Source organism: Hemitrygon akajei, chromosome 1 (genome assembly GCF_048418815.1).
Source record: "Hemitrygon akajei chromosome 1, sHemAka1.3, whole genome shotgun sequence".
Taxonomy (NCBI): Eukaryota; Metazoa; Chordata; class Chondrichthyes; order Myliobatiformes; family Dasyatidae; genus Hemitrygon; species Hemitrygon akajei.
Window position 1 is genome coordinate 118,767,236 of NC_133124.1, and position 25,584 is coordinate 118,792,819.

The following is a 25,584-nucleotide window of genomic DNA, read 5'->3' on the forward strand; positions in this document are numbered from 1 at the left end:
AACAGGTATGATTTCTTTTTGTGAGTTGTGCAGCTCAGCAAGATGCTGAATTTATTTTTTGTGATCCTGCTTGTTGATCTTTTGCCACAATGTTATTGAAGTAAGGGAAGAGTTGACTAGATCTCTTATGCAGTTCCATGTACTGGACACTGTGTTTGGCTTTTGCTAACATGGCACAGATAGAAGGAAACTGTCTAAACTGAAGGCTAAGTCGTGGTCAGTGAGCAATATACTGGAGATTGCATGGTGGCTGAGGTAATATATTGGAGTGGTACATTGGATGTATAGTGCAACAAAAGGTTCTACATTTGGTAAATTTATTTGTTGTCACTTGCGCTGTGTGGTACAGTGAAAATCTGCATATTGTCCCAACAGATCATTTCATTATAGCAGTGCATTGAGTTGATATCGGGGAAAAGCAATACAGACTGCAGAGTAAAGTGTTACAGTTATAGAAAAAGTGCCATGCAGGGAAAAAAAAGGTCTTATTCAAGTCTTTTCCCCTTTTCACTTTCTAATTCCATTGCTAGGGAAAAGAGAGGGTGGTGGGTGCATGGAGAAAAAGCCTAAGATGTATCTTTAATTTTATGGAGTGGGCCAGTGGGTGGAGTGAGCAGTTGAATAATGCTAAAATAAACATTCTATAAATCTGGTGGGAGGACATTGAATTTTCTGCATTTTTAAGTTAAATATTCTATATTTTGGTTGGCTAAACAATTATCCATTATTAATTAACATCCATTGTTTTGCATTCTTTTCAATTCTATGAAAGCATATCATCAATTTCTGAAGTATATATCTGATGCCTAATGTGAATGGAGTATGTTTGTGTATAAAAGTATCCCAGCTCTTTGTGGCTATAGAACATATAAATGGAAAGTGCAAAGACTGGGTGACTCTTTTCTTTCAACAAGTGAGAAATTGTATTCCAGAGATTTTTGAAAGAATTCCGGAGTTGTAAAGCATGATCTTTAATTGCATGCTATTTTGTTTTCATTGAATAAATACAGCAAATAAATATGGCAGATTACACACACAACATGCTGGTGGAACACAGCAGGCCAGGCAGCATCTATAGGGAGCAGCACTGTCGACATTTTGGGCCGAGACCCTTCGTCAGGACTGACACATCGACAGTGCTTCTCCCTATAGATGCTGCCTGGCCTGCTGTGTTCCACCAGCATTTTGTGTATGTTGTTTGAATTTCCAGCATCTGCAGATTTCCTCGTGTTTGCTCTTTAAATATGGCAGATGTTGAATAAGCTGTCAGAGTTTATGTGGTAGTTGTTCGTTACATGGTCAAAAGTGCTGAGCTGGAGAGTAGTATGTATAGTTGTTGGAGACTTGGGATTAGTGTGGATATGGTAGGTATATTTATATACGGAGAGATTTTAACTATTCAGCTTGATATTAATATGCAATTTCAATGAGGTTGAATTCCTATTATTACTAAAGTTAAAATAAGTGTAGTTTGACTGTTCAGATATATCACTTGAAGTTGAAATTACTTTATTGTCAAAGAATATTAATAGACCAAAAAGTGAAATCCATTTTCTCTCAAAATCTAAATGTAAGGCCTTACAATGTGTTCAAATGGTCTTTCTACAAAGACAGCAGGTGCTTGGGACATGAGAATTGCTGTAGCCAACTGAGGTACAGTGGAGCAGCATACAAAGCTTTTATGACTATAGAACTAAGAGCAAAGAAAAAAGAAACTGGGTATAAATTATAGTTACAGAATTCACACTGATGCATGAATAAATATTTCAAATGTCAGCACAATTAACATATTTTGAAATTTAGTTCATCACTGTAAAAAATAAACTCATTCTCAATTAAAGAACCACGTACATCACACACTGATTCAGAAAGTCAGTTTTAGTGAAGGCATTGAGATTTATCACATTCAAGTTATACTTAGCTTATGTAACAAAGAACTGAAGTATTTCTACCCCTACTGTTTTAAGAATCTTTGCCATGTGGATAGGAGTAATTTTATGGAGTTATATTTATTTTGATGTTTCACTCAAAAAAAAACTGTCACTATATTTGCTTTACCAGATGAAATTAACTTCATCATGAAAATGGCATGGAGTTCTCCACTGAAATGTAATTAATCTGATGAAATCTGTAGATTTATTTCTGTTTACGTCTTCTAATTTTAGGACCAAGGGACAGATGAAATGATGAATAAACATCATTAATTGGGATGAGAATTAAAAGACCATCTGGATAACTTAGCTGCAGTGTGATAATGAAGAATCTCTGAGAGCTTCTGTAAAACATGTTAAAGATCAGTGAGTGAGCTGCCATCCTAGTTATTCTCGTGACTAGTGAGCCCTAGAAAGGACAGAATCAAACCTTATAGAGCTTCAGTGCAGTAAGTTTGACAGTCCCAACTATGGGCGATGTATTATGAACCCAGGGGGATTCATTCCTTTTTCACTTGAGTATCCAGGACAACCAGATGCAAGCCATATATTATGTACCTTTTTGGACCTGGTCTAGTATCCAATTCAGAGTTCACATTCAACTGAAAACCCAGAATGTACAGGTCTGTCTCAGTACCAGACTGGGGTAGAGTACTGGGAGATGAACATCTGTCACTGTGGCTCAGTTATGCAGTATTGATGGATACAGTGCTGTTGCTATATAAATTATGGTAAAAGATAAAAGGTTAGCTTTATTTGTCAGAAAGCATACAGTAAATTTGTAGTTTGTGTCATTGGCCAACCCAGTCCGAGGATGTGCAGGGGACAGCCTGCAAGTGTCACCATGTACCTGGTACCAACAGAGCATGCTCACAATTTACTAACCCTAATGCACAAGTCTTTGGAATGTGGGAGGAAAACAGAGTACCTGAGGAAACATGCAGTCATGGGGAGAATGTACAAAGTCCTTACAGACAGCAGTGAGAATTAAACCCCAATTGCTGATCACTGGCACTGTAAAATCTTGTGCCAACTACTACGCTACAGTGCTGTCCATTGTATCAGATACAGTGGTGGATGTGCAGCTGTAATTTGTAACATGGTAAAGTAAGCGAGACTTCATTTCAGTCCCTAGGAAAGGAGAACTTACTTTGATAGGGTGGGGGGGTGGCGATACAAATGTGGAAGGCAGAATACTGCTGTAACTGATCTGTATTAAAAGAGCTCTGTTTAGCAGGCAAAACCATTCCTTAGAATTTGTGCTGTTGGAAGCTCCAGGTCTTGACATTAACTTTCACACGACAGAGAGAATTAACCAGAAGCTTCAGCGAACAGAATTGTGAAAATCTATTTTCTTAGATTTAAAAATATTACGAACTATACTCAAGAACCAAATTTTACAGTCTGTCTACCACTGGTATCCAGAGTCTTCGAATTGTATAATACAAGAAAGAATAGAAATGAACATTTACAGCTCTTCAGATTGCAGTGATAAACTTCACCGACTGGGAAACAAAATGTCAAATACGTGGTTGAAGTATTATTCTAGAAATGCTGGTAGTAATTATATTAGCACAGATTGAAAGCTGAATATCACATAAAACAACAACACACACGAAATGCTGGTAGAACACAGCAGGCTAGGCAGCATCTATAGGGAGAAGTGCTGTCGACGTTTCGGGCCGAGACCCTTCGTGTGTGTTGTTGTTTGAATTTCCAGCATCTGCAGATTTCCTCGTGTTTGCTCTTTAATATCACATAAAAACTTGATATTTTGAAGAATTTTTTTCCTACTAGGCTGGAGGAATGTGACTAGTGCAGTACCCCGGGATCAGCTCTTGTCCCTCAACTATTTATCAATTATATTAATGATGTGGAATTGGGGCCAGAATATAAGAAGTGTAAGTTTGAGATGACACGAAGTAATCAAAGACTTTTTCTGTAAAGCGCATTGTGATCCTGCAAGGAGATACAGAATGAGTGAATGAGCAAAAACTTGCAAATTGAGTTTAATATGGGATATTGTGAGATCATAAAATGGGGAAGTTTTGTTACAATTGTATAGGATGTTGGTGAGGCCATGCACCTGGTGTATTTTGAATTGATTTGGTCTCCTGACATAAGGAAAGATTAGCATTGGAAGCAAAGCAAAGATGATTCACCAGACTAATTCCTGAGATGAGAACGTTAGTCTATCAAGAGAGAATAAACAGATTACATCTGCATTCGTTGGAGTTTAGAAGCATAGGGAGGGGGGTTGATCTTAATAAAACATCTAAGATCCTAAGGAGGCAATGTAGGGTAAATGTCAAGATGTTTTCACTAGTGGAAGCAATCTGATGAGAGGATTTAGATTCAAGATAAGGGGCTGATTACTTAAAACTGTAGTATGTAAAATTTTTCTTGCAGAGTTTGTGAAATATTTGGAATTCTTAACACCAGGGTTATGGAGGCTAAATGAATAAAAGTATTTCAAATGGAGATGGGTAATTTTTTGAAGGATAAGCAATTGAGAGCTTTGGGGATCTGGCACATAGAAGGTCTGGGATTGGTAAGCCATGATCCTGTACACTAATGGGCAGGCTGGAGAACCAGGTGGCCTTTATTGCTCCTATTCATGTGTTCCACTGATAACTATGTTAAAACATTTTTAACTTGTCTTAATTGTCCCTAAATCAAACTGGTGTTAAGCTACAGGACTTTTTTTGTCCAATAATAGTTTTCTCTTTCTTCTTTAGGTCACCATCTGTTGAGAACCTTAAAGTTGAAGTTTTGTGAATAATATGCTTTTGATATTTTAGCAGAAAAACATCGTCAGTTTTATAGCAAGTATATAATGAACCCAGAATATCAGCAGAAGCTGATGTATTTAATGAAAAAATTGTTGTGCCAATTTTTAAAAAATTGTCAATATGAAAAATTTAAGCACTGAATGCCATTGATTATCTATAATTTTCTTCTTCTGTTCATGCCCATTTATAGTTACTGTTTGGCTCTAATCCACATTCCCTAACCAAAACCCTGCCTCGCAAGTTGATCAAACCACAGTCAAAAATACATCCTTTATACCTACACACTTAAATGTCCAAATTTTCAGTCATTTATCTCTCCAAAACAGGCACCAATACATTCTTGCAACCCACCCCCAACAAATAATTGGCAGCTTGTTTTAAGTCCGCGTATCCAAACATAATGTTCTAAAGAATAAGTTAAGTCACTTTTTTCCAGAAATATCCTCCAGTTTTGTGATTATTCACGGGGTAGCACATTGGATTGGATTGGTATCCACCCACTGCCTGAGAACCTCAAGCATTCTCTGTCATGCAGAAATCTCTTCCTCACTCAAATTCATCCAGTTGACAGATTGGCTGTAGCTAAAACCTAGGACAGGGATAGGCAACCTTAAGCACAAATGATTTTCTAGCATGTGTTATTCATTAATTTGAGGCAATACATAACTAGATGTATTTAAATGGATAATTTCCATACTTCAAGTTTTTTATGGCATTTATCTGGCCCACTGTCCGCTCATTAATATGCGATCCAGCCCACAGAGGCAAAAAAGTTGCCAACCCCTGACCTAGGACATCACAAAGATTAACATTGATGAGCAGACCTTGGCCTTTGCTTGTGTTAGCGTTTGCTCCCAGATGTACAATAACTTGTTGCTTCATGTCCTGGTATGAAAATACCAATGCCCTGGAATGGAAGAGACCACAGAAAGTGGTGGACAGTGGTTATCACAGGCAAAGCCCTCCCCACCATTGAGAAAAATTACATTGCTTCCACAAGAATGCAGCATCCACCATCAAAAATACCCACCATCCAGGCCATGCTGTCTTGGGCAGGTGGTATAGAAACCTTAGGTCCCAAACCACAAGGTTCAGGAGCAGTTATCACCCTATGACCATCAGGCTCCTAAACTAGTGAGAACCTTCATTCACAGGCTTATTTTTAACTCATGTTCTCAGTAGGAGAGAAGGGAGATAAATGTGCCTAGGTGATGCTTATTTTGCATTTTACTTAAATCGTTGTGAAGTGCCTTGGGTGTTTAGAGATTTTGAAAGCTGCGATGTAAATGTAACTTTTCAAGTATTTGCAGCTGGAAGTACAGAGAAATGTCTTCATATTACAACTCCTCTTTTAGTTGGGGTTTTACTACTTTTGAAGTAGAAATTAATTGTAGAGGTGTATGCACTATTTTCCAGATAGATTTGAAAAGAGCAACTGATATAGGCTGTATCTGTATTATAATTAATTAGAATTGCCAAACTGTTAGCAGCAGTTGGCAATTTTGATGTGGCATTGATTTTAGCATCACATTTTTATATAAATATGATAGTCTAATAGATTACAAGGATACAATACAAATCTATGGTAAATTTATTATATTTCCCCACTAGAAACATTTTGTGACACAATGCATAATCTTTAATGCAATTTGTATGAAATTAAATTATACCAGCATCAATACACATAACCACGCAGGGTGAGTAAACAAGCTTAATTTATTTGCTGTTGGAGTAGCATTGGTGTTGGAAGAATACAAATGCAGCCTTATCCTGAAACTGAAGAAGCTGTCAGATAAATAAAAAGTTAAACCTTTTATTAGGCAACACTGTAATTTGATGGGCAGAAAGTTCACGGTTCAGTAATTTAGCACACCCAGGCAACAAGAGACTGGTTAAAATGGAATGAAGTAAGGTCAACTTAAAGTTAACAGAAAACTGGTTGATAGAGATGGTGGGATCAGAGATGTATGTCATTTCACATCCTGGCCTGAAGGCCTTCACTGGGTAGGAGGTTAATAATGGAAAATGATCTGCTTCACTGGAGGAGATAAATTCTGTCAGAAGCAGCTGGATCTTATTGGAGCTTATATGCATGACAGTGCAGAGTCGGTGCTTGTAAAAGGCGCAGCATGACTCCAACAATCTAATGTGACAAAGGAGATACAGAGGTTGTGTCATTTATGTTATTTTTGCCTGTTGTGTATTCTATGTCGACAAGAAAGATAAGGACTTGTTTGTTAAATAGGGTTGCATATACTTGGGTATAATTTTTGAGATTTTCACTGACATTTTAACATTTGCATATAATGCTATTTATTAAAATATTCACTTTCTCTAAAAAAATTCATGTTATAATGCTGTTTCAGTGAGGTGGTGGGAGGTATATTAACTGTAAAACTTGCTGTGCCTTTTGACGAGGTGTTAATTTCAATCTCTGCTGATTATTTTTATTTTCCTTTCCGTGCAAAATTTGCAAATACGTGTGTGTGTGTGTGTGTATATATATATATCTACAGAATGTGGTCAAATTTAAATTAATGTTACTCTTGACTGGAAGTTAATGGCCCTGTTAGGCTCCACTGTAGCTACCAATCTTCCGTTTTTAAAAAAATATGCTATAAAACTCTTGGGAGTCATATTTACTTGTTCTTAAAGCACAGGAACTGTAATCCTGATCACAAACATGCCTTTACAAATCAAATTTGAAAATGTCTGCTTCATCCTGTATTTCATTTTTAGAGGAAATTTATAATAAAATGAGAAAAATAAATAGTAAAATTGGATATGATTATTCTAGAAAAAGGGAAGATGCTCACTTCAAATGTGTTGTGTAAAATCTGTGCAATGCTAGTAATCCTGACAGGATATTATCAAACTTTTGGTACTTCAGTTGTGCTATGGTCAGGCTTTTGAACTTGGCAGGTAGCTGGAAAATAATTTGCAATGAACATAAGAGATAGGAGCAGGAGTAGGCCATCCAGCCCATTGAGCCTGCCCCGCCATTCAATAAGATCACGGCTGATCTGTCTGTAAACTCAGCTCCATCTACCTGCCTTTACCCTCTACTATGTAAAAATCTATCTAATGCTTGCATCAAGGTAGATGCTTTTTTTTTGTAAAAGTAATTATTTACCTTGTACACAGAGGTAGACAAGAACTAATAAAAAGTTGTGGGTTGCCTCTGATTTTTGAGGCCATCCAATGAAAGGGAGGGGGAAATTGCATAAATTATTTTTGTACTCAGTTATAGAATGTTCATTTAACAGCATTTTATCAAAATAAAGACATCAAGATCTACCATATATAACCATTCTGATGCTGGGACATTTTGATTTTTGGTGCATCATCCTAAATTTGCCCAAAGATGAACAATATGTTCTTGTTCCTGGGAATTCAATGAAAAGTTATGATGAACTTGTGAAAGCATTTACATTGTATTTATAGGCCAGTGGTACGGATTCTGTTATAAAAGACTTGGGTGTTACTTGCAAATAACATGTGCATCTGTAAAATATTAAGATGAAATAATATTTTAAGTATTGTGGTTTTGGTATGGTAAGCTGATATGAAATTGCATGAATTAAATGTTGCATACACTTTTTTGTCTTCCGTACCCCACCCACCCTCCTGTGACAGCTTAGTATCAGTGTGCCAAATAGACCAGGCCACGGCATTGCAAAATAATTTTTTAATCTGGAAATAAAATGGGAAAATTTGACTTCTGTTTTATTTAAGGGCAACAGTTCACATAGCCACATGACAGGAAGTAACACCAGCAACACCCCATCAAGTAAAACCACTTTATCTGCTCCAAAAGTTCGCAAGTCAGTCCACAGCCGTATCCATGAAGCTGTAAAAGCCATTGCACTTTGCCACAATGTTACACCTGTCTATGAATCACGTGGGGAAACAGAATACGCTGAGGCCGATCAGGATTTCAGCGATGAAAACCGCACATACCAAGCTTCCAGTCCTGATGAGGTCAGTTGTTTTTTTGTTTTTTTAAAATTGGGAAAATATTGTGATATTGGAAATGTTCTGCCATTTAAAATCTGTCACTGGCTCATGTTCACTTACATAAATCTTACTTTCTTTTGAAGGAAAGGAAAGTAATCAAAGTAAATTAAATTGTAACTGGATGACTAAATAGTAATTTACAATGTGTGTTCTTATGTTGAAAGTAAGATTTAAAAAAAGCTTTCATAATTTAAGTGAGTCGTATTAATGTAGCATACAGTGAATTACATATAGTGCAGGCCAAGGAAAAAGACTCTAAGTGGATCATTGTTTATCTCATTGAATATTTTTGTACTTTGAATGATGGATGATGCCAGTGTTTTGCAATCACTGAAGCACCATTCTAAAAGCATATTTTATTGAAGAAAACTGCTTTTACTATTGTGCCCCAGAGCTTTATTTAGCAAAATTGTTCAATTGATGTCTCCCTTTTAAATCATTCAGTGTTGGCCGAATGAGGTTTTTCCAAGTAAGCAATATTATCTCTAAACAGAGAAACCAGTGGCACTCTTTTTATTTCCACGTTGACTGAAGAACAACTGACAATTGCATGAGCCTTAGGTGCAACTTAAATCCTTTCAGTATTGTAAACCTACCCCTTGGTTTGTATACAATGCCTTCTGGTTGGCATAAATTTACATTTTGATTCATCTGCTACTTTCTCAAGGCAGGCAGAGCTTTGCTTCTTTGTTTGAAGTATATGGTAAATGAATTTATGCTCAGTAATTTTGTAAATCAATGCAAGATTTAGGAATAATTTGAAATTGTGCCCTTTAAGTGAAAAATGATGCTTTATCCAAAGTAAGTTGTACCTGTCCCTTTTGCCTTCCAGAATCACAATGTACACAATGATTGGCTGTTTTTCTTGCCTTCATCTGCTTTCTCATCTGTGCTTTCCTAAATTATTTTCCCTTGTTCAGGTCATTTTAATTGTTTTCCTTCCAGCTTTTAGTTCACTTTTTTATCTGTGTCACTCACATTTCAGTTTCAGGGTTTTGAATGCCTCATTCACCCATTTTCTTCAGTGATTCTTAACTCATGTATTTTTCTCCTTGCTCTTCCCTAACATTGCAATTAACAATAGGAAATTTCAAACATAAGTGGTTTCCAGATTTGTTTTGCGAGTTCGTGAATATTACAGTTCAGAATGTTCTTACCAGTTTAGGGGTAGCAAGAATAGTGAAGTCAGAAATGAGGGTTAGGTTTGAGCCAATAAAGGGACATAAAAATATAGAAAAGATAAAGGTTGCTCTAGGTACAAATGTCACTAACCAGAGTATCATTGTTATAATCAATATATCTGAGTATTACATTCATTTCTGCTCATTCCATTAAAGGGAGGCTTTGGGGTTTATCAGGATGCTGCCTGGATTAGAAGGCGCTTGCTGTTGGGAATGATCGGGTTGTTTTCTCTAGAACAGCAGAGCTCAAGGGAAGACCTAGTAGAAGTTTATAAGATAGTGGTAGGCATGGATAGAGTAGACAACTGGCATCTTTCTCCTAGGGTTAAAATGTCTTATAATAGACATTTGAGTTGGGGGGGGGGGGGGGGAGATCAAAGGAGATATGCAGGACAAGTTTTTCTAACACAGTGGTGGATGTATGGAATCCTTTGATAGGGATGGTGAGAATGGAGGTAAACATAGTCATTTAAGAGGCTCTTAGGCACCCTTTGCTCAGGCAAAAAGGATTCATTTAGGTGTTTAACTAGTTTAGTTATTTCAATAAACACGAGGAAATCTGCAGATGCAGGAAATACAAGCAACACACACTAAATGCTGGTGGAACGCAGCAGGCCAGGCAGCATCTATAGGGAGAAGCACTGTCGACGTTTTGGGCCGAGACCCTTCGTCAGGACTAACTAAAAGGAAAGATAGTAAGAGATTTGAGATATTCAAATCACTTACTATCTTTCCTTTCAGTTAGTCCAGACGAAGGGTCTCGGCCCGAGACTTCGACAGTGCTTCTCCCTATAGATGCTGCCTGGCCTGCTGCTTTCCACCAGCATTTAGTGTGTATTACTTTAGTTATTTCAGCACAGCATCATGGGCTGAAGGGCCTGTTCCTGTACTGTACTGTTTTATGTTCTATTACATTGTTATAATTTATAAATGAAAGACTGGAATGTTTGTGCGCCTTTTTAGATTCCATTTATTTTTAAAACTTCGACTATTTGAAAATGCATAAGTGCAAACTTCAAATTTGATACTGATAGCACAGTTGTGAGATTAAACACAGGAAGTATGTTGAGGTAAATAAGTGGGAATTGGTCTGTCTTTGATACCAATGTATAACAATAATTTTTACTTCAATCCACGCAAGAGAAAATTATTAAGAATTATTCTTATATGTTTTTTCTCATTTCCATTTCATGTTCATAAAAGGCCAGAGATACACTCGTATCTTTTAACTTTTAAATTATTCAGATTATTCAAGCTCCCAAAAAGTAAAAGTGAGTGCACATGAATGAGCTTTTTATAGTTTGATGCTTATCCTCTAATTATTTTAATATAAATGTTTTCTGTATGTATCTGTTGAGTACATTAATTACGTATCTCTGAACTTGGAGTCACAACTCTTCTCTGATGATGAATCTCATTGCTTTTGTAGTTGTGGTGATTAATTCTCAGTGTTTCATTTTGTTGTGCAAATATAGAAACTGCTGTGGTACACTATTATAAATTGCGCATGCGATGTTCACAAAAAGCGAGCAGACATTGAGAAAGAGCATGACTATATATCTGCTAAGTAAAATCCATCATCATTTTCTGTTAGACAGGTACACCAACCTAATGTAAAAGGAGATAAACTAAGTGACTAGTCTGATGAAGTACAAAGGCCGCAAGCCTAGTAATATAAGGGCATACTTTGACAGTGCCTCTAAAGACCTCTGATCCCTGGTCAGAGGGGAATGATTGGTCATGATATTTAGTGGCTGGTTATTCTCATAAAATAGTAATTTATCATGTAAAGAGTGATATTAGGCTTTCCAAAATCTTAATTGTGTTGTTAGATTATGTATAAAAATACTATTTTTTATAAGTGTGTTTGCATTATGGTCAAATACCGAGTGCCGATCAGGGCATTTAAACGATGGCTTTTGTTTGCGTGATTGTGAATAAGAATCTAACTTTCTTAAAAACTATGTTTGTGTCTTGTGTTTGACTGAAACCTCAGTTTCGTATGTGTTTATACTAAATCTATATATTCTATACTCAGTATAATGTGGAAAAATGAACACCATTAGTGATTAATTTTAGTTACACAGATAATAGCTGGTATAGGGTGCACACTAAAACTAATATACCGCTGGTGTTTTCCTGTGAAAGTAGTGTTTAACTGTAAATCGTTGAAGTGTTGTTGTAAACCTCATTTTTCAGTGGAAGATGGAAATGTATTTATTAGAATAATTTTTGCTTTCATTTATCTCAATGTCTTGCAATAGGTACCGGTATTTGATATTCTTGGTCCTTTTATCAACATTAATTTGTTACATTTTAGTGATTTCTGGTAAAAATTATTTTAATCATTTTTTTCAAGATAACATGTATTACAGGAAGACATCTTTTTCTATTCAAGAAAAGTTGGCACAAAACTGAAAGGAAACAGGCGCTAAGTAATGGTTTAAATTGTTACTACCTGCTATACTCGTTTGCAATTAAAGATTATTAATGTTTCACAACTGTGTCTCAAAGTAGATAAATAAGCACTTTGCATCTCTTGGACAAGTTACTTAGTTCATTTTGTTATCCCGGCAGCATATTTGATGCCAACCTGATTATGAATTCTGTGAATTGAGAGGTTTTCTTTGTTATTCAGTACACAATACCACTTGTCTGTCCATAAGAGCCTCGATTCATTTTGTAAAGCTGCAATAAAGTAACCATCCAGTGTCTTCCATCTTCCAGTACATGGGAGTTGCTGCAAAATGTTTAGCTATTAATGATTTAAGGATATCCATCTTTCTGTGTGCCTGTCTGGTTTCAAAACCTGAAATTTTAAATACCAGTTGGTAAATGAAAATATTTCTTTTTATACACGAGCGTCTCTAAACTTTAAATTGATATTTCAATGTTGATTTAATATACAAATGTAATATTACAAGCCACTGAAATAATTTAAATGATTTTATATGCCTGGAATGTGCTGCCTGGAATGGTGATAGAGCAAATTAGAGGTGGATTAGAGGCTTTTAAGAGAGGCACATCAATGTACGGAAGATGGAAGGATATGGTTATGGTATAGACAATAGGTGCAGAAGTAGAGCATTCGGCCCTTCGAGCCTGCACCGCCATTTTGAGATCATGGCTGATCATCATCTATCAATACCCAGTTCCTGCCTTGTCCCCATATCCCTTGATTCCCCTATCCATAAGATACCTATCTAGCTCCTTCATGAAAGCATCCAGAGAATTGGCCTCCACTGCCTTCTGAGGCAGTGCATTCCAGACCCCCACAACTCTCTGGGAGAAGAAGTTTTTCCTTAACTCTGTCCTAAATGACCTACCCCTTATTCTCAAACCATGCCCTCTGGTACTGGACTCTCCCAGCACCTGGAACATATTTCCTGCCTCTATGTTGTCCAATCCCTTAATAATCTTATATGTTGCAATCAGATCCCCTCTCAATCTCCTTAATTCCAGCATGTACAAGCCCAGTCTCTCTAATCTCTCTGCGTAAGACAGTCCTGACGTCCCAGGAATTAACCTTGTGAATCTACGCTGCACTTCCTCTACAGCCAGGATGTCCTTCCTTAACTGTGGAGACCAAAACTGTACACAATACTCCAGGTGTGGTCTCACCAGGGCCCTGTACAAATGCAAAAGGATTTCCTTGCTCTTGTACTCAATCCCCTTTGTAATAAAGGCCAACATTCCATTAGTCTTCTTCATTGCCTGCTGCACTTGCTCATTCACCTTCAGTGACTGATGTACAAGGACTCCTAGATCTCTTTGTATTTCTCCCTTACCTAACTTTACACCGTTCAGATAATAATCTGCCTTCCTGTTCTTACTCCCAAAGTGGATAACCTCACACTTGTTCACATTAAATGTCATCTGCCAAGTATCTGCCCACTCACCCAGCCTATCCAAGTCACCCTGAATTCTCCTAACATCCTCATCACATGTCACACTGCCACCCAGTTTAGTATCATCAGCAAACTTGCTGATGTTATTCTCAATGCCTTCATCTAAATCGTTGAGGTAAATCATAAACAGCTGTGGTCCCAATACCGAGCCCTGTGGCACCCCACTAGTCACCACCTGCCATTCCGAGAAACACCCATTCACCGCTACCCTTTGCTTTCTATCTGCCAACCAGTTTTCTATCCATGTCAATGTCTTCCCCCCAATGCCATGAGCTTTGATTTTGCCCACCAATCTCCTATGTGGGACCTTATCAAATGCCTTCTGAAAATCGAGGTACACTACATCCACTGGATCTCCCTTGTCTAACTTCCTGATTACATCCTCGAAAAACTCCAATAGATTAGTCAAGCATGATTTACCCTTGGTAAATCCATGCTGGCTCGGCCCAATCCTATCACTGCTATCTAGATATGCCACTATTTCATCTTTAATAATGGACTCTAGCATCTTCCCCACTACTGATGTTAGGCTGACAGGTCGATAGTTCTTTGTTTTCTCCCTCCCTCCTTTCTTAAAAAGTGGGATAACATTAGCCATTCTCCAATCCTCAGGAACTGATCCTGAATCTAAGGAACATTGGAAAATGATTACCAATGCATCCGCAATTTCCAGGGCCACCTCCTTTAGTACCCTAGGATGCAGACCATCTGGACCTGGGAATTTGTCAGCCTTCAGTCCCATCAGTCTACTCATCACCGTTTCCTTCCTAATGTATAGGAAGGAGGTCTGGGTGGTTTTTGTGCTTGCTTTTAGCTGGTTCGGCACCACATTGTGGGCTGAATGGCTTGTTCCTGTGCTGTACTCTTCTGTGTTCTATATATATCTAATTCGCTCTCCAAATTTTATTCAGCGTTCTGAATACCAACTCACTGTTGTTGTCCTACATCAGGATACTGTTCATCAGCTATAGTTCAGTATTTAATACCATCATTCCCATAATCCTGATTGAGAAGTTGCAGAATCTGGGCCTCTGTATCTCCCTCTGCAATTGGATCCTCGACTTCTTAACTGGAAGACCATAATCTGTGCGAATTGGTGATAACATATCCTCCTCGCTGACGATCAACACTGGCACACCTCAGGGGTGTGTGCATACCCCACTGTTCTCTATATACACATGACTGTGTGTCCAGGCAGAACTCAAATACCATCTATAAGTTTGCTGATGATACAACCATTGCTGGTAGAATCTCAGATGGTGATGAGAGGGCATATAGGAGTGAGATATGCCAACTAGTGGAGTGGTGCCACAGCAACAACCTGGCCCTCAATGTCAATAAGTCGAAAGAGCTAAATGTGGATTTCAGGAAGGGTAAGACGAAGGAACACATAGCAATCCTCATAGAGGGATCAGAAGTGGAGTGAGTGAACAGCTTCAAGTTCCTGGGTGTCAAGATCTCTGAGGGTCTAACCTGGTCTGAGCATATTGATGTAGTTATAAAGAAGGCAAGACTATAATTTATTAGGAGTTTGAAGAGATTTGGTATGTCAACAGTACAGTCAAAAACTTCTATAGTTGTACTGTGGAGAGCATTCTGACAGGCTGCATCACTGTCTGGTATGGAGGGGCTACTGCACAGGACCGAAAGAAGTTGAAGAAGGTTGTAAATCTAGTCAGCTCCATCTTGGGTACTAGCCTACAAAGTACCCAGGACATCTTTAGGGAGCAGTGTCTCAGAAAGGCAGCGTCCATTATTAAGGACCTCCAGCACCCAGGACGTGCCCTTTTCTCACTATTGCCATTAGGTAGGAGGTACAGAAGCCTGAAGGCACACACTCAGTGATTCAGGAACAGCTTCTTCCCCTCCGCCATCTGATTCCTAAATGGACATTGAATCTTTGGACACTATCTCACTCTTTTAATACACATTTTTTCTGTTTTTGCACATTAAAAAAAATCTATTCAATATATGTAATTGATTTGCTTGTTTATTATTATTATTATTACTTTATTTTTTCTCTGCTAGATTATATATTGCATTGAACTGCTGCTGCTAAGTTAATAAATTTCACGTCATATGCCGGGTTTAATATACCTGATTCTGACAGAGGAGAGTTCAGTAAATAATGCAGAGGCATTGTATGTGTAATGCATGAATCAGTTGGGAAATGTTCAACAGTATTTCGAAGGTTGTAAATAAAGATATTGGCTAGAAGAAATCATTTTTGTAAATTAATTTATCACTTACATACTGGTTCACTTTGAGTGAAGGAAGGGCAGGTTTGTACATCGAATTCTCCAACTCCCAGTAATTCCATCCATCTCCCTTCCACCATCCCACTTTCACTCTGCTTCCTCTTCTAGCTGCCTATCACCTCTCTCATGATTCTGCCTTCTACTACTACCCATAGTGCTTTCCCCTTTCATTCCTTCTTCACCTCTCCGGCCTATCCCCTCCCTGCTTCCCCTCCCCCATCCCTTGATCTTTCCTCTGATTGGTTTTTCACCTGGCACCTTCCACTCTTCCCCCACCTTCTTTATAGGGCCCCTGCCCCCTCCTTCTTCAGTCCTGATGAAGGGTCTCAGCCTGAAACATTGACTGCTCATTTCAACGGATGCTGCCCGACCTGCTGAGTTCATCCAGCTTGTTTGTACGTCCGATTCCCTAATCAGTTTGCTCGATTCTGATCTGAAAAGGGGCAGTGAAGTTCCTCTCACTTCACTAGCTGTGCATGGCAGAACAAAGAATTGGCCATTTTTGATTGGTATCCAGTGAAACTTGTCTGTGATGGCTGTGCACAGACAATTAACCTAATTGCCAATTTTTTATTAAATTTTTTTCCTGCAATTATTGATCAAGAATTTAATCCCTTAAACATTAGAAAGGTGTTTGAAGCAGAAGGAATGTTTTTCTCTTTGTGATATTAAGTTATAAATAACTTTTTCAAAAGTGCATTATCAATACAAAAAATGTTTAAAGTTGTTCTGTTTCTGGGGAAGATCGTAACATCACTTTCCCCCTTTAAACTGTATCTGCAAATAACACTTTTATCTGTAAAAATGAAAATAACATTTTTCATTTTCTGTTTTCCCAAAATCTGTTTCTAAAAATAATGTCACTATTTTAAAGTTGCCTTGGAATTAAAAAAGTCAATTATTTGGATCAATCAGAATCTGAAAGCCATAGATTAATATTTCATAAAATATAAATTGTTCTAACATGAGTGCCTGATGAGGGGCTTCCTTTGCGATGAAGTTATATTGTTTTTATTTACTCAACTGTTTCCAATTTTAAGCCTATTTTATGTCTATTGTCAAATCAATTCCTAGTATTCCACAGCTCACTGAAATATGAAGCCACAATTGTCAATTTTGACTTCTCATTGTCCCAAGATACACAAGTGGATGAAGGGCCTCATAACCAGAACACACTGACATGAGTTATTAGACCGTCACATCAACACATAATCCATTTGCTATTAATCTTGTGTAGAAAATCCACAACTAGAATATGAGTAATAGAATACCTCCCTTTTAAATTCTTCCTGTGTCTTTTACATCCCTGCTTCTTGCGGTTCGCATCTCAAACTTCTATTAACTCTACAATCGTTCATTCCCCTCCCCATCCCACCACCAGATTTTCTGTGTCAATTTCATGCTCCACTTTAACCCTATACTAAAGTCAACTAGGCCCTACCCTTTGGAATTCCTTCCCTAACTATCCCTTCCTCAAGACACAAATTTATTTGATTTGTTCCTCATGAATTTAAATACATTCCATTATTCACTTGTGGGTCAGTTTGCCGATTCCTCCTCTCAGTGAATCACATCATTCCTTCTCCTTGGCATCTTATCGATAGTTTTCAAACATCCTCGTCCTTGGTTTTCCTTTACTACTCTTGAGTTCATGCACTGAATCTAATTATGTTATAAGTGATTATTTTCCCAAGTAGTTCCCAGATTTCAGTTTATTAAATAAGCATGCCACCTGTTCAGAACCAGATAAAGTCATAAATGTCTTGGAGTAATACACCAAATGCTGAAGGAACTCAGCAAGTCAGGCAGTATTAATGGACGGAAATAAACTGTCAATATTTCAGTTCGAGAACCTTCATGAGGACTGGAAAGGAAGAGAACAGAAGCCAGAGTAGGAAGCTGGGGGAGGGGGAGGAGTAAAAGCTGGCATGTGATGGTAGGTGAGACCAGGTGATGAAGAAGATGGATTAAAGTAGCAATTTTGGTGTTCAGGTAATTCAGAGCGCACACTAAGCCTACAGTATTGCAAGAAAGGACTCCCCTGTTCTTTCCCTTTACACCTTACCCATTCTTAGATGCATAGACGTTCTTTCACCACTCTCCCAGTTGCTAAATCTATCTCTTCTATCCTGAATTTTCATTTGATTTTTGCTGTGTACCAACTCCAGAAATGCTTGTCTCTGATTCTGGTTCACATCTCCAACAGCCTTGCATAGTCTTCAAAAAGACCTAGATGCTCCAAACAAACTTGTTTCAAAGTGATACAGGATTAGAGAGTAGATGGTGACAGCTAGAGAGAGTGTCATGCAAGCGAAACAAATTAAAGTCTGGAACAGCTCTGCAAAAGGTAAACAAGTTAGAGCATATAAATGAGTGTGTGTCGGGCTAGTTGGGAAGCTGTCCTTGGAAGATGTGATTATTATTGCCAGTGGTGATCACGCATGTTTCTTAGTATAATGCTCCTGTCATTATTGAACACTGCATTCTCTGATTCCCATTAATGATGCTATGGAGACTCATAAGGATACAGTATGTAGTCATTAAAGAGTTCCAAAAATTCTGTAGTGGCAAGCTGTGCAATTGAATTCAATAAAGCTGGTATTTGATGAGCTAATACCGGGGGGGATAAGAACTAATGAACAGTTATTGTTAACACCCAACTGGTTCAGTCAAGGACCTGCCACTTCCCTGGTCTGACCTGGATGTGATTTTTTTCAGAAGGACTTGCTGTTGAAAATAATCACTGTCACTAACATCTGGGGGGTGGGGAGACAACGTTAAAGGAATAAATATGGCATCAATCATAACTGAGTTGTATTTTAGATGAATTTTTCATATGCAAATTGCTTGATATTGATAAGGACAATATAAAGGATCTAGTGCTTTCCTGGCATATATGATGAATAAACTCTTTCTGGGCTTCCAACCAGGTACAGGTATCAATTTTAACTGACGTTTCAATGACCAACTCTGCCATTTTCATCAGGGTTGATGCCTGGGCATGTCTGGTTCAGTGGTATTTATACCACCAGTGTCCGTCCCTCTGTATTGGTTAGTCCTCATCCAATCAGGTTTCCGCTCTCCCACCTAATTTACCATTGAATTCCAATTCTTTCTTAGAGCGAAAGCTTCGCCTTTGTTAAAAATCTTTTCCTCTAGTTTTATTTTAATGGCTTCCTTCACCAGGCGGTCCCAAAACTCATTGGTGCAGCACAATAGTTTTGTGCCATCAAAGTCAATCTTATGGCCATTGTGAATTCAATGTTTTGCAACTGCGATTTCTCCAGGTAACCCAAATGGACACACCTCCTGTGCTCCTTAATGTGGGTTTTCACCATGTGTCCTGTGTGGCCGATATACGCTGCTCCACATTCACAGGGAATCCTGTAAATGCCAGTTGACCCGAGTCCCAGGTCATCTTTGACTCCCATAAGCTGTGATTTGAGCTTCCTTACGGGTGTCTGGATGATATTGATCCAGTATTTCTTCAGGATAATGCCGATCCTTCCAGAAACTGTGGAAATATAGGGAAGACAGATTCTTCCTCTTTGTTGGGTTTCTAGGTTTCCTGGTTTCCTTTCAAATTTCAGTCGAATTATTTTGTCTATTTGTGCAAATAAGAGACATCTTGGGAATCAAAGTTGGCAATGAAAACATCAATAATTTCAGATATGTGGATGACATTGTGTTAATTGCAAGTACGGAGGAAGAACTACAAAACTTAATTGATATAGTTGTTGAAGAAAGTGCAAAAGTGGGTCTATCTATCAATTGCAAAAAGACAATGTATGGTGATATCCAAAAAGAAGGAGAATCCTATCTGCAGGCTGAGAATAAACGGGGAAGATATAAAACAAGTACAGAACTTTTGCTACTTAGGAAGCTGGGTGACATCAGATGGCAGGTGCGACATGGACATCAAAAGAAGAATAGGGATGGCAAAAGACACCTTTAGGAGAATGAAGAGTATACTGACCAACACTAAACTACCCGCCTCAGAGTACTGAAATGTTATGTTTAGCCAGTTATGTTATATGGCTCAGAATGTTGGACAATATCTAGTAACATGAGGAAAAGAATTGAAGCAGCAGAGATGTGGTTTTCAAGGAGGATGCAAAGAATATCATAGACGAAACAAATATCTAACGAGGATGTCATGAACAAGAGAGAAAAGAGAATGTATGAGATCATGAAAAGGCAACGTAACTTTATTGGACCTGTGATTAGGAAAGAGGAGTTAGAATACACGGTAATTATGGGAAAGATTGAAGGGAAGAAAGCAAGAGGAAAGCAAAGACAAATGATGATTGAGACAGCAGCCAGAGAACTGGAAATGAATACCAATAAATTGCTCCACTTGACCCAAAACAGGAGTGTGTGGGCCATGGCAGTCAAAGCTCAAACTGAGCATGGCACCTGATGATGATGATTGGTGCAAAGGTAATATTTTTGAAAGTAGCCCTGCTTCATTAATCCCTAAACAAAAGAGCACCTTTGGTTAGTTGTGTATTGCTGACAGATTTCAACATAGGGAGATGATTTACTGCATTGTTTAGAACAATATTGTTCACAAATAGTATATTCTCTGTTTTCTGGTAAATCTTGTCATTTGTGTATATATTGACTTGAACTGTTTGTCCTATATACTAAATGCTAACCAGGCAATTATAGACTTACAATAGGGTGATACAGGTTCTTTCAGACAGGTAATACACACTTTGATAACTATTGTGAAAACTGCTAATTCAGACAGCCTGTTAAACCAGAGCTTCAATAATAAACAGATGTGATTCACCAAATATAGCATACTTTATCCTTTAGTACAATGGGACATAACGTTAAATGATAGTGTATTAGCAGAGATACAATTTGCAGGTCAAGTTGTAATAGCAACCTTTCATAGAACAAATTGGAAATGAATCTTTGAGTATTGAATCATTTGCAGCTGACAACATCCTGTGCAAAGTTATTCTACCACAAAAAATTATAGTATTGTAATTACAATGATTTTAATGACTAACTTTTAAATGAGTAAATGAGTGTACAAAAATGATTTCAACCTACCCAGTTAGCAAGTTACATAATAGGTGAAAATCTTTTTAAAAAATCCAAGGACCTTCAGCTTGATTAATGTGGGGCAGAAATGCTACTTTAGATTGTAGAGAGTGATTAAATTATTAGAAAGAAAAGCTTAAAATTCTAACCTTGTCATATTTAGTTGCAGTTTGCAAAAACAGTGCTTTAGAAGCAAAGACATATAAAGTGGACCATTCATAAAGTTAATCGCATTAGTTCAGACATGTTAAGTAGCAAGCGGTTTTAATGCATGCTTTTCAGTTTTAATTATGGTAAATATGTTTAGTTATAATTGGAAATCTGAGACCCGTCCTGGTATTTTGATAGGCTGCTAATCGATCTTGTGCAATATCCTGCTTATGTTTTCAGTTAACATAGCTATGAATTTACACTGTTGTCATCAACACCATGTTAGATTTAACATGTGATCATTGAGATCATCTCCTTTCTTAGTCTAATCTGACAAAATGTGAGTGCTATAACTAAAATGCCAGATGTAGTAAATATCAGCAAAACAATTCTAAAAATGGGAAAAATTATTTTTAGTTCAGTACATTTTTAGCCGACTTGTAATATCAAACAGCAATTGATGTCTTTTATATTCTCCAAGCCTTTCTTTTAGTTATCAGTTTTTAAGTCAAGTTTGTTTTATGTTCTCTTAATCTGTTCTCTTAAACTCATTACTTGCTGTAAAAGAATGTTGTTTATTCTGTACTATAACATGATGTATACTTATCTTCGCTTGGCTGATATGGTCAGACATTTGACCTCTGGTTAGATATCAGAAAGTAGATTACCTTTGAACTTTGTGTGCATGTGTTCAGTACTGTAGACACAAAATAGTAATTGACCTTTGGTCATTGTTTAGGTGGCTCTCGTACAGTGGACGCAAAGTGTAGGCCTGACATTAGTAAGCAGGGATCTGTCGTCTATGCAGCTGAAGACCCCTGGTGGACAAATACTTCCATTCATCATTCTACAGGTCTTTCCATTCACATCTGAAAGCAAAAGAATGGGCATCATTGTCAGAGTGAGTTTTATAAATTGTTGTAGTTGAATGTAAATCCAATGTTTTATAAAATGCTTTCCCTTCTAAAACGGTAAACTACTTTGGTATTAAGTTCTTAGAGTTTTTGGTCAACAAAGCCAACTGCTAGTTGCTGTTTCTGAAATCCCATTGTGTGCATTGGGCTTCTGGCTTGAGCTAGCTAAAAGTAAAATGTAAGACACATTCAATAGTAAATGGAGAAGTGAGATAAATTCTCAGTAATCAAGAAATGGAAACATATGGATTTGCCTGCAAATTGAAGATTGTAGCTGTGATGTAAATTAGAAATGTGAATGAGGAAACTACTAAACTGGGAGAAAATATAGTCATAAAGCCAGTACACATTTGAGTCCACCCACAGGTTGCAAAATTAGTATTGATAAATTTGCTTTGTGTTGCACTTCAGGAGTATTGTCAAAATCTTCTGAAGACATGCTGTTAGGCAGAATTACAATATTTCTAACACTGAACTGTACCAAGCCCTTTGTCCAATAATTTTCATTCCACCCTTCTCCCAAACCCAAATGTGCTTTTCATGCCTGACACATTCAAGTGATAGTATTCATCAAATCCAATGCTACATTCCCACACATTTACTTATTATCAGTAGTTCTTTGAACCCTAGTGTATAGAGATTAGAGTTTCTTTATATGATTCTTGAAGAATTGAATCACAAAAAAAGCTAGAAATATGATTAGAAAAAAAATTGACTGTTTTGAAGTGTTTGCATCCATACCCTATTGAAGACCTTCCCATGAGGAAGTTGGTCAAGGTACTGCCACTGCTGTTTCCACATGTTGCAAGCACCAGTGTTTAAAAGCACTCAGATCAAGTTTTAATGCTTCCAACGTGATTAATTCTTAAAGCATGAACGTTTCATTTTCCCAATTTTAATGTTTTTGTGATTTCTGACACTCGCAATGTGACATATAGCATCTGTTTATGACACCAAGTAGAGGGAAAATCATAGGAATGGTGTCTGACAATTGGCACAGAAAGAGATCTGTTGAACTCAAAATATAACTCGTATCTGGAAACATACAAATGATAAAGGTGGCATTTAGCTTGGTAAAATGCTGGTTTAGTTCTGATTCAGATTTAGTCTACTGAAGAAAAAGCCTTTAACTTTTGGCTATATGGGTTTAAAACTGAAGTTTCAATTTCAGATCGGGAAATGACACCAAGGCTATAGTTTTAGGAATGGTAGAAAATCCTGAACTGAGGCAAGGTCCTGGTTAATAATGGATGAGAGATGGTGATCATATCACAGAATTCAGGGGTTTAATAAACGACAGAAAAAAATGATGAGAAGGGGAAAAGGATGAGAAGAAAAATGTTCTGGTATTTTTATAAATTTTCCCCTGAATTTCCATTAAATTTTAGGATGATTCTTCAGGGGAAATTGCATTCTACATGAAAGGTGCTGATGTGGCAATGTCAAGCATTGTGCAGTACAATGATTGGCTGGAAGAAGAGGTAAGTACCATTGGAAAGGGGGTGGGAATTAACATTCAGGGAAAGAAATACAAACTGGGTCCAGAGAAAATTCTGATGCCTGATTGATTGGCCCAAGATGCCTCTGATAATGGGTCTCTTTTTTCATTTAAGTTACGTTGGCAAGCTAGGACATGTATGAAGCATCTTCAGACTGCTAATTGATAAAGGCATTTCTAGCTTTGGGCTGTGATCAACCAGCATCAGCCTTCAGGTTGTTAAAGGGAAGAGAATGTAAACCAGGGATAGCAAGAACATTGATTTGGATAAGTGGAAGTGTGAGGTCATTTCTGCAGTTCTAATTTGAAGAGTACATTTGCTTATTGTTTAGCAGCAGAACCTTTTAAGGAAAATTGTAAAGATGAAAGTACTGATACTCTCAGGTTACCAATGCCTGGTTCATCTACAGCCCCTACGTATGAGTGAGCATTTGAAAGGTCAGTAGGATGGCTTTACCGGCTGCTGCCAAGCTGCAGGTGATTGTTCTTGACACTAGCTGGAGTCCTGACACATCAACCCTAAAACGAAATAGTTAACATGTTGATGTTCATTTTGTGAATCCTGTCTAGAGGGACGACAACCATGCCAGCAGCAGTGTCCTTAGAAAGATCGATACCATTTAAAACCTTGTTTGCACTAAAATCTTTCAAAAGAATATCATTATTAGCCCAAAATATACTCTGGCCAGATTTGTTAAATGCTTCTCCAGCCTATCTGTAGCTATGGGACAACCCATCTGTACAAACACCTTATGCCATGAGGGAACTCAGTTTACATCTGCAGTCCCAACTTGAAACCTTTTGACGTTACAGTTTTCAACAATGCAACCGTGTTGTAACCTGGGGGGACCTGCAGGCATTTTGGTGTCACTTCTGTTCACAACTGCCCAGTTTTATACAGAAGCTCTCAGACCTACTCCCACTGCCTCCAACTGCATGTCCTTAATTCCAGTATGACACCCTGAACAATTGGTAACGTGTACACAATTCTTGACTACCAAATTGGAGAGAGATTTCTATGTAATACATGAAAAGATGAGGTGTGCAGTCACATTTCTAGAGTTTAATTTCTTACCTGGTTTTCTAATTTATAAGAAACCTTTTCATTAGAGAACACAGAATTAAGAAAAAACATTCCCTGTACAGAATATGTACATTTTGTGTCCTCACTCCTCCTAGGCCTCTGAGCACATGTACTCCACAGTTCAAACCAAAGGTCCTTGTACACAGTCTCTGTGTTAGTGCTCCACTCGAGTCTGTCATCCAGGTGCACCCCCAGGTGCTTGTAGGTCGTCACCACACCCACATCCTCACCATCAATAGTAACAGGGAACTATGCAGGCTTAGTCTTCCATCTCCTTTGTCTTACTGATGTTGAATTGCAAATGTTTCAGCTTGCACCATTTGACAAAGTCCTCCACCAGGCCCATGTATGCATCCTCCCGTCGGCCTATTATACACCCAACTGTTGCTGAGTCATCAGAGAATTTCTGCAGATGACATGACTCTCACAGACTATTCTATCACAAACCTATCAGCTTTTCTTGGATTCTGCCACTCAGCTATCCACTGGGAGCAGCTAATTACCAATCCAGGAGACTGGAGTACCCAGAGCAGAACCAAGTGGTCCCGGAAAAAGTGGAAACCCCACACGGTGCAAGATACTAAGATTGAACCCTGGTCACTGGACTGTAGTGCACTGTGCCAGAGCTAGTAGGCTTTTCCCAGCAGCTCATCAATCCTGCCCAAGCCATAATAGTTGGCTCTCAACTTGATTGCACAGTTTCAAGCTCCTTTCAGTCAAGGTGACCACCCAAATCGCATTTGTAACACACATTTTGACTGACTTTCCAAGCAATGGAAGTAGGTTTAAATACAAA

At 37.9% G+C, this 25,584-nt stretch overlaps 1 protein-coding gene across 1 annotated transcript in view; it reads left to right on the forward strand.

Moving 5' to 3' along the window:
- Positions 1-25,584, forward strand: part of atp9b (ATPase phospholipid transporting 9B) — a 312,373-nt gene that overhangs the window by 235,574 nt on the left and 51,215 nt on the right. The window contains exons 15-17 of the mRNA XM_073050696.1: positions 8,459-8,704; positions 22,032-22,193; positions 23,595-23,687. Of these exons, the coding sequence (XP_072906797.1) occupies positions 8,459-8,704; positions 22,032-22,193; positions 23,595-23,687 (501 nt within the window). The remainder of the gene's footprint in view (positions 1-8,458; positions 8,705-22,031; positions 22,194-23,594; positions 23,688-25,584) is intronic.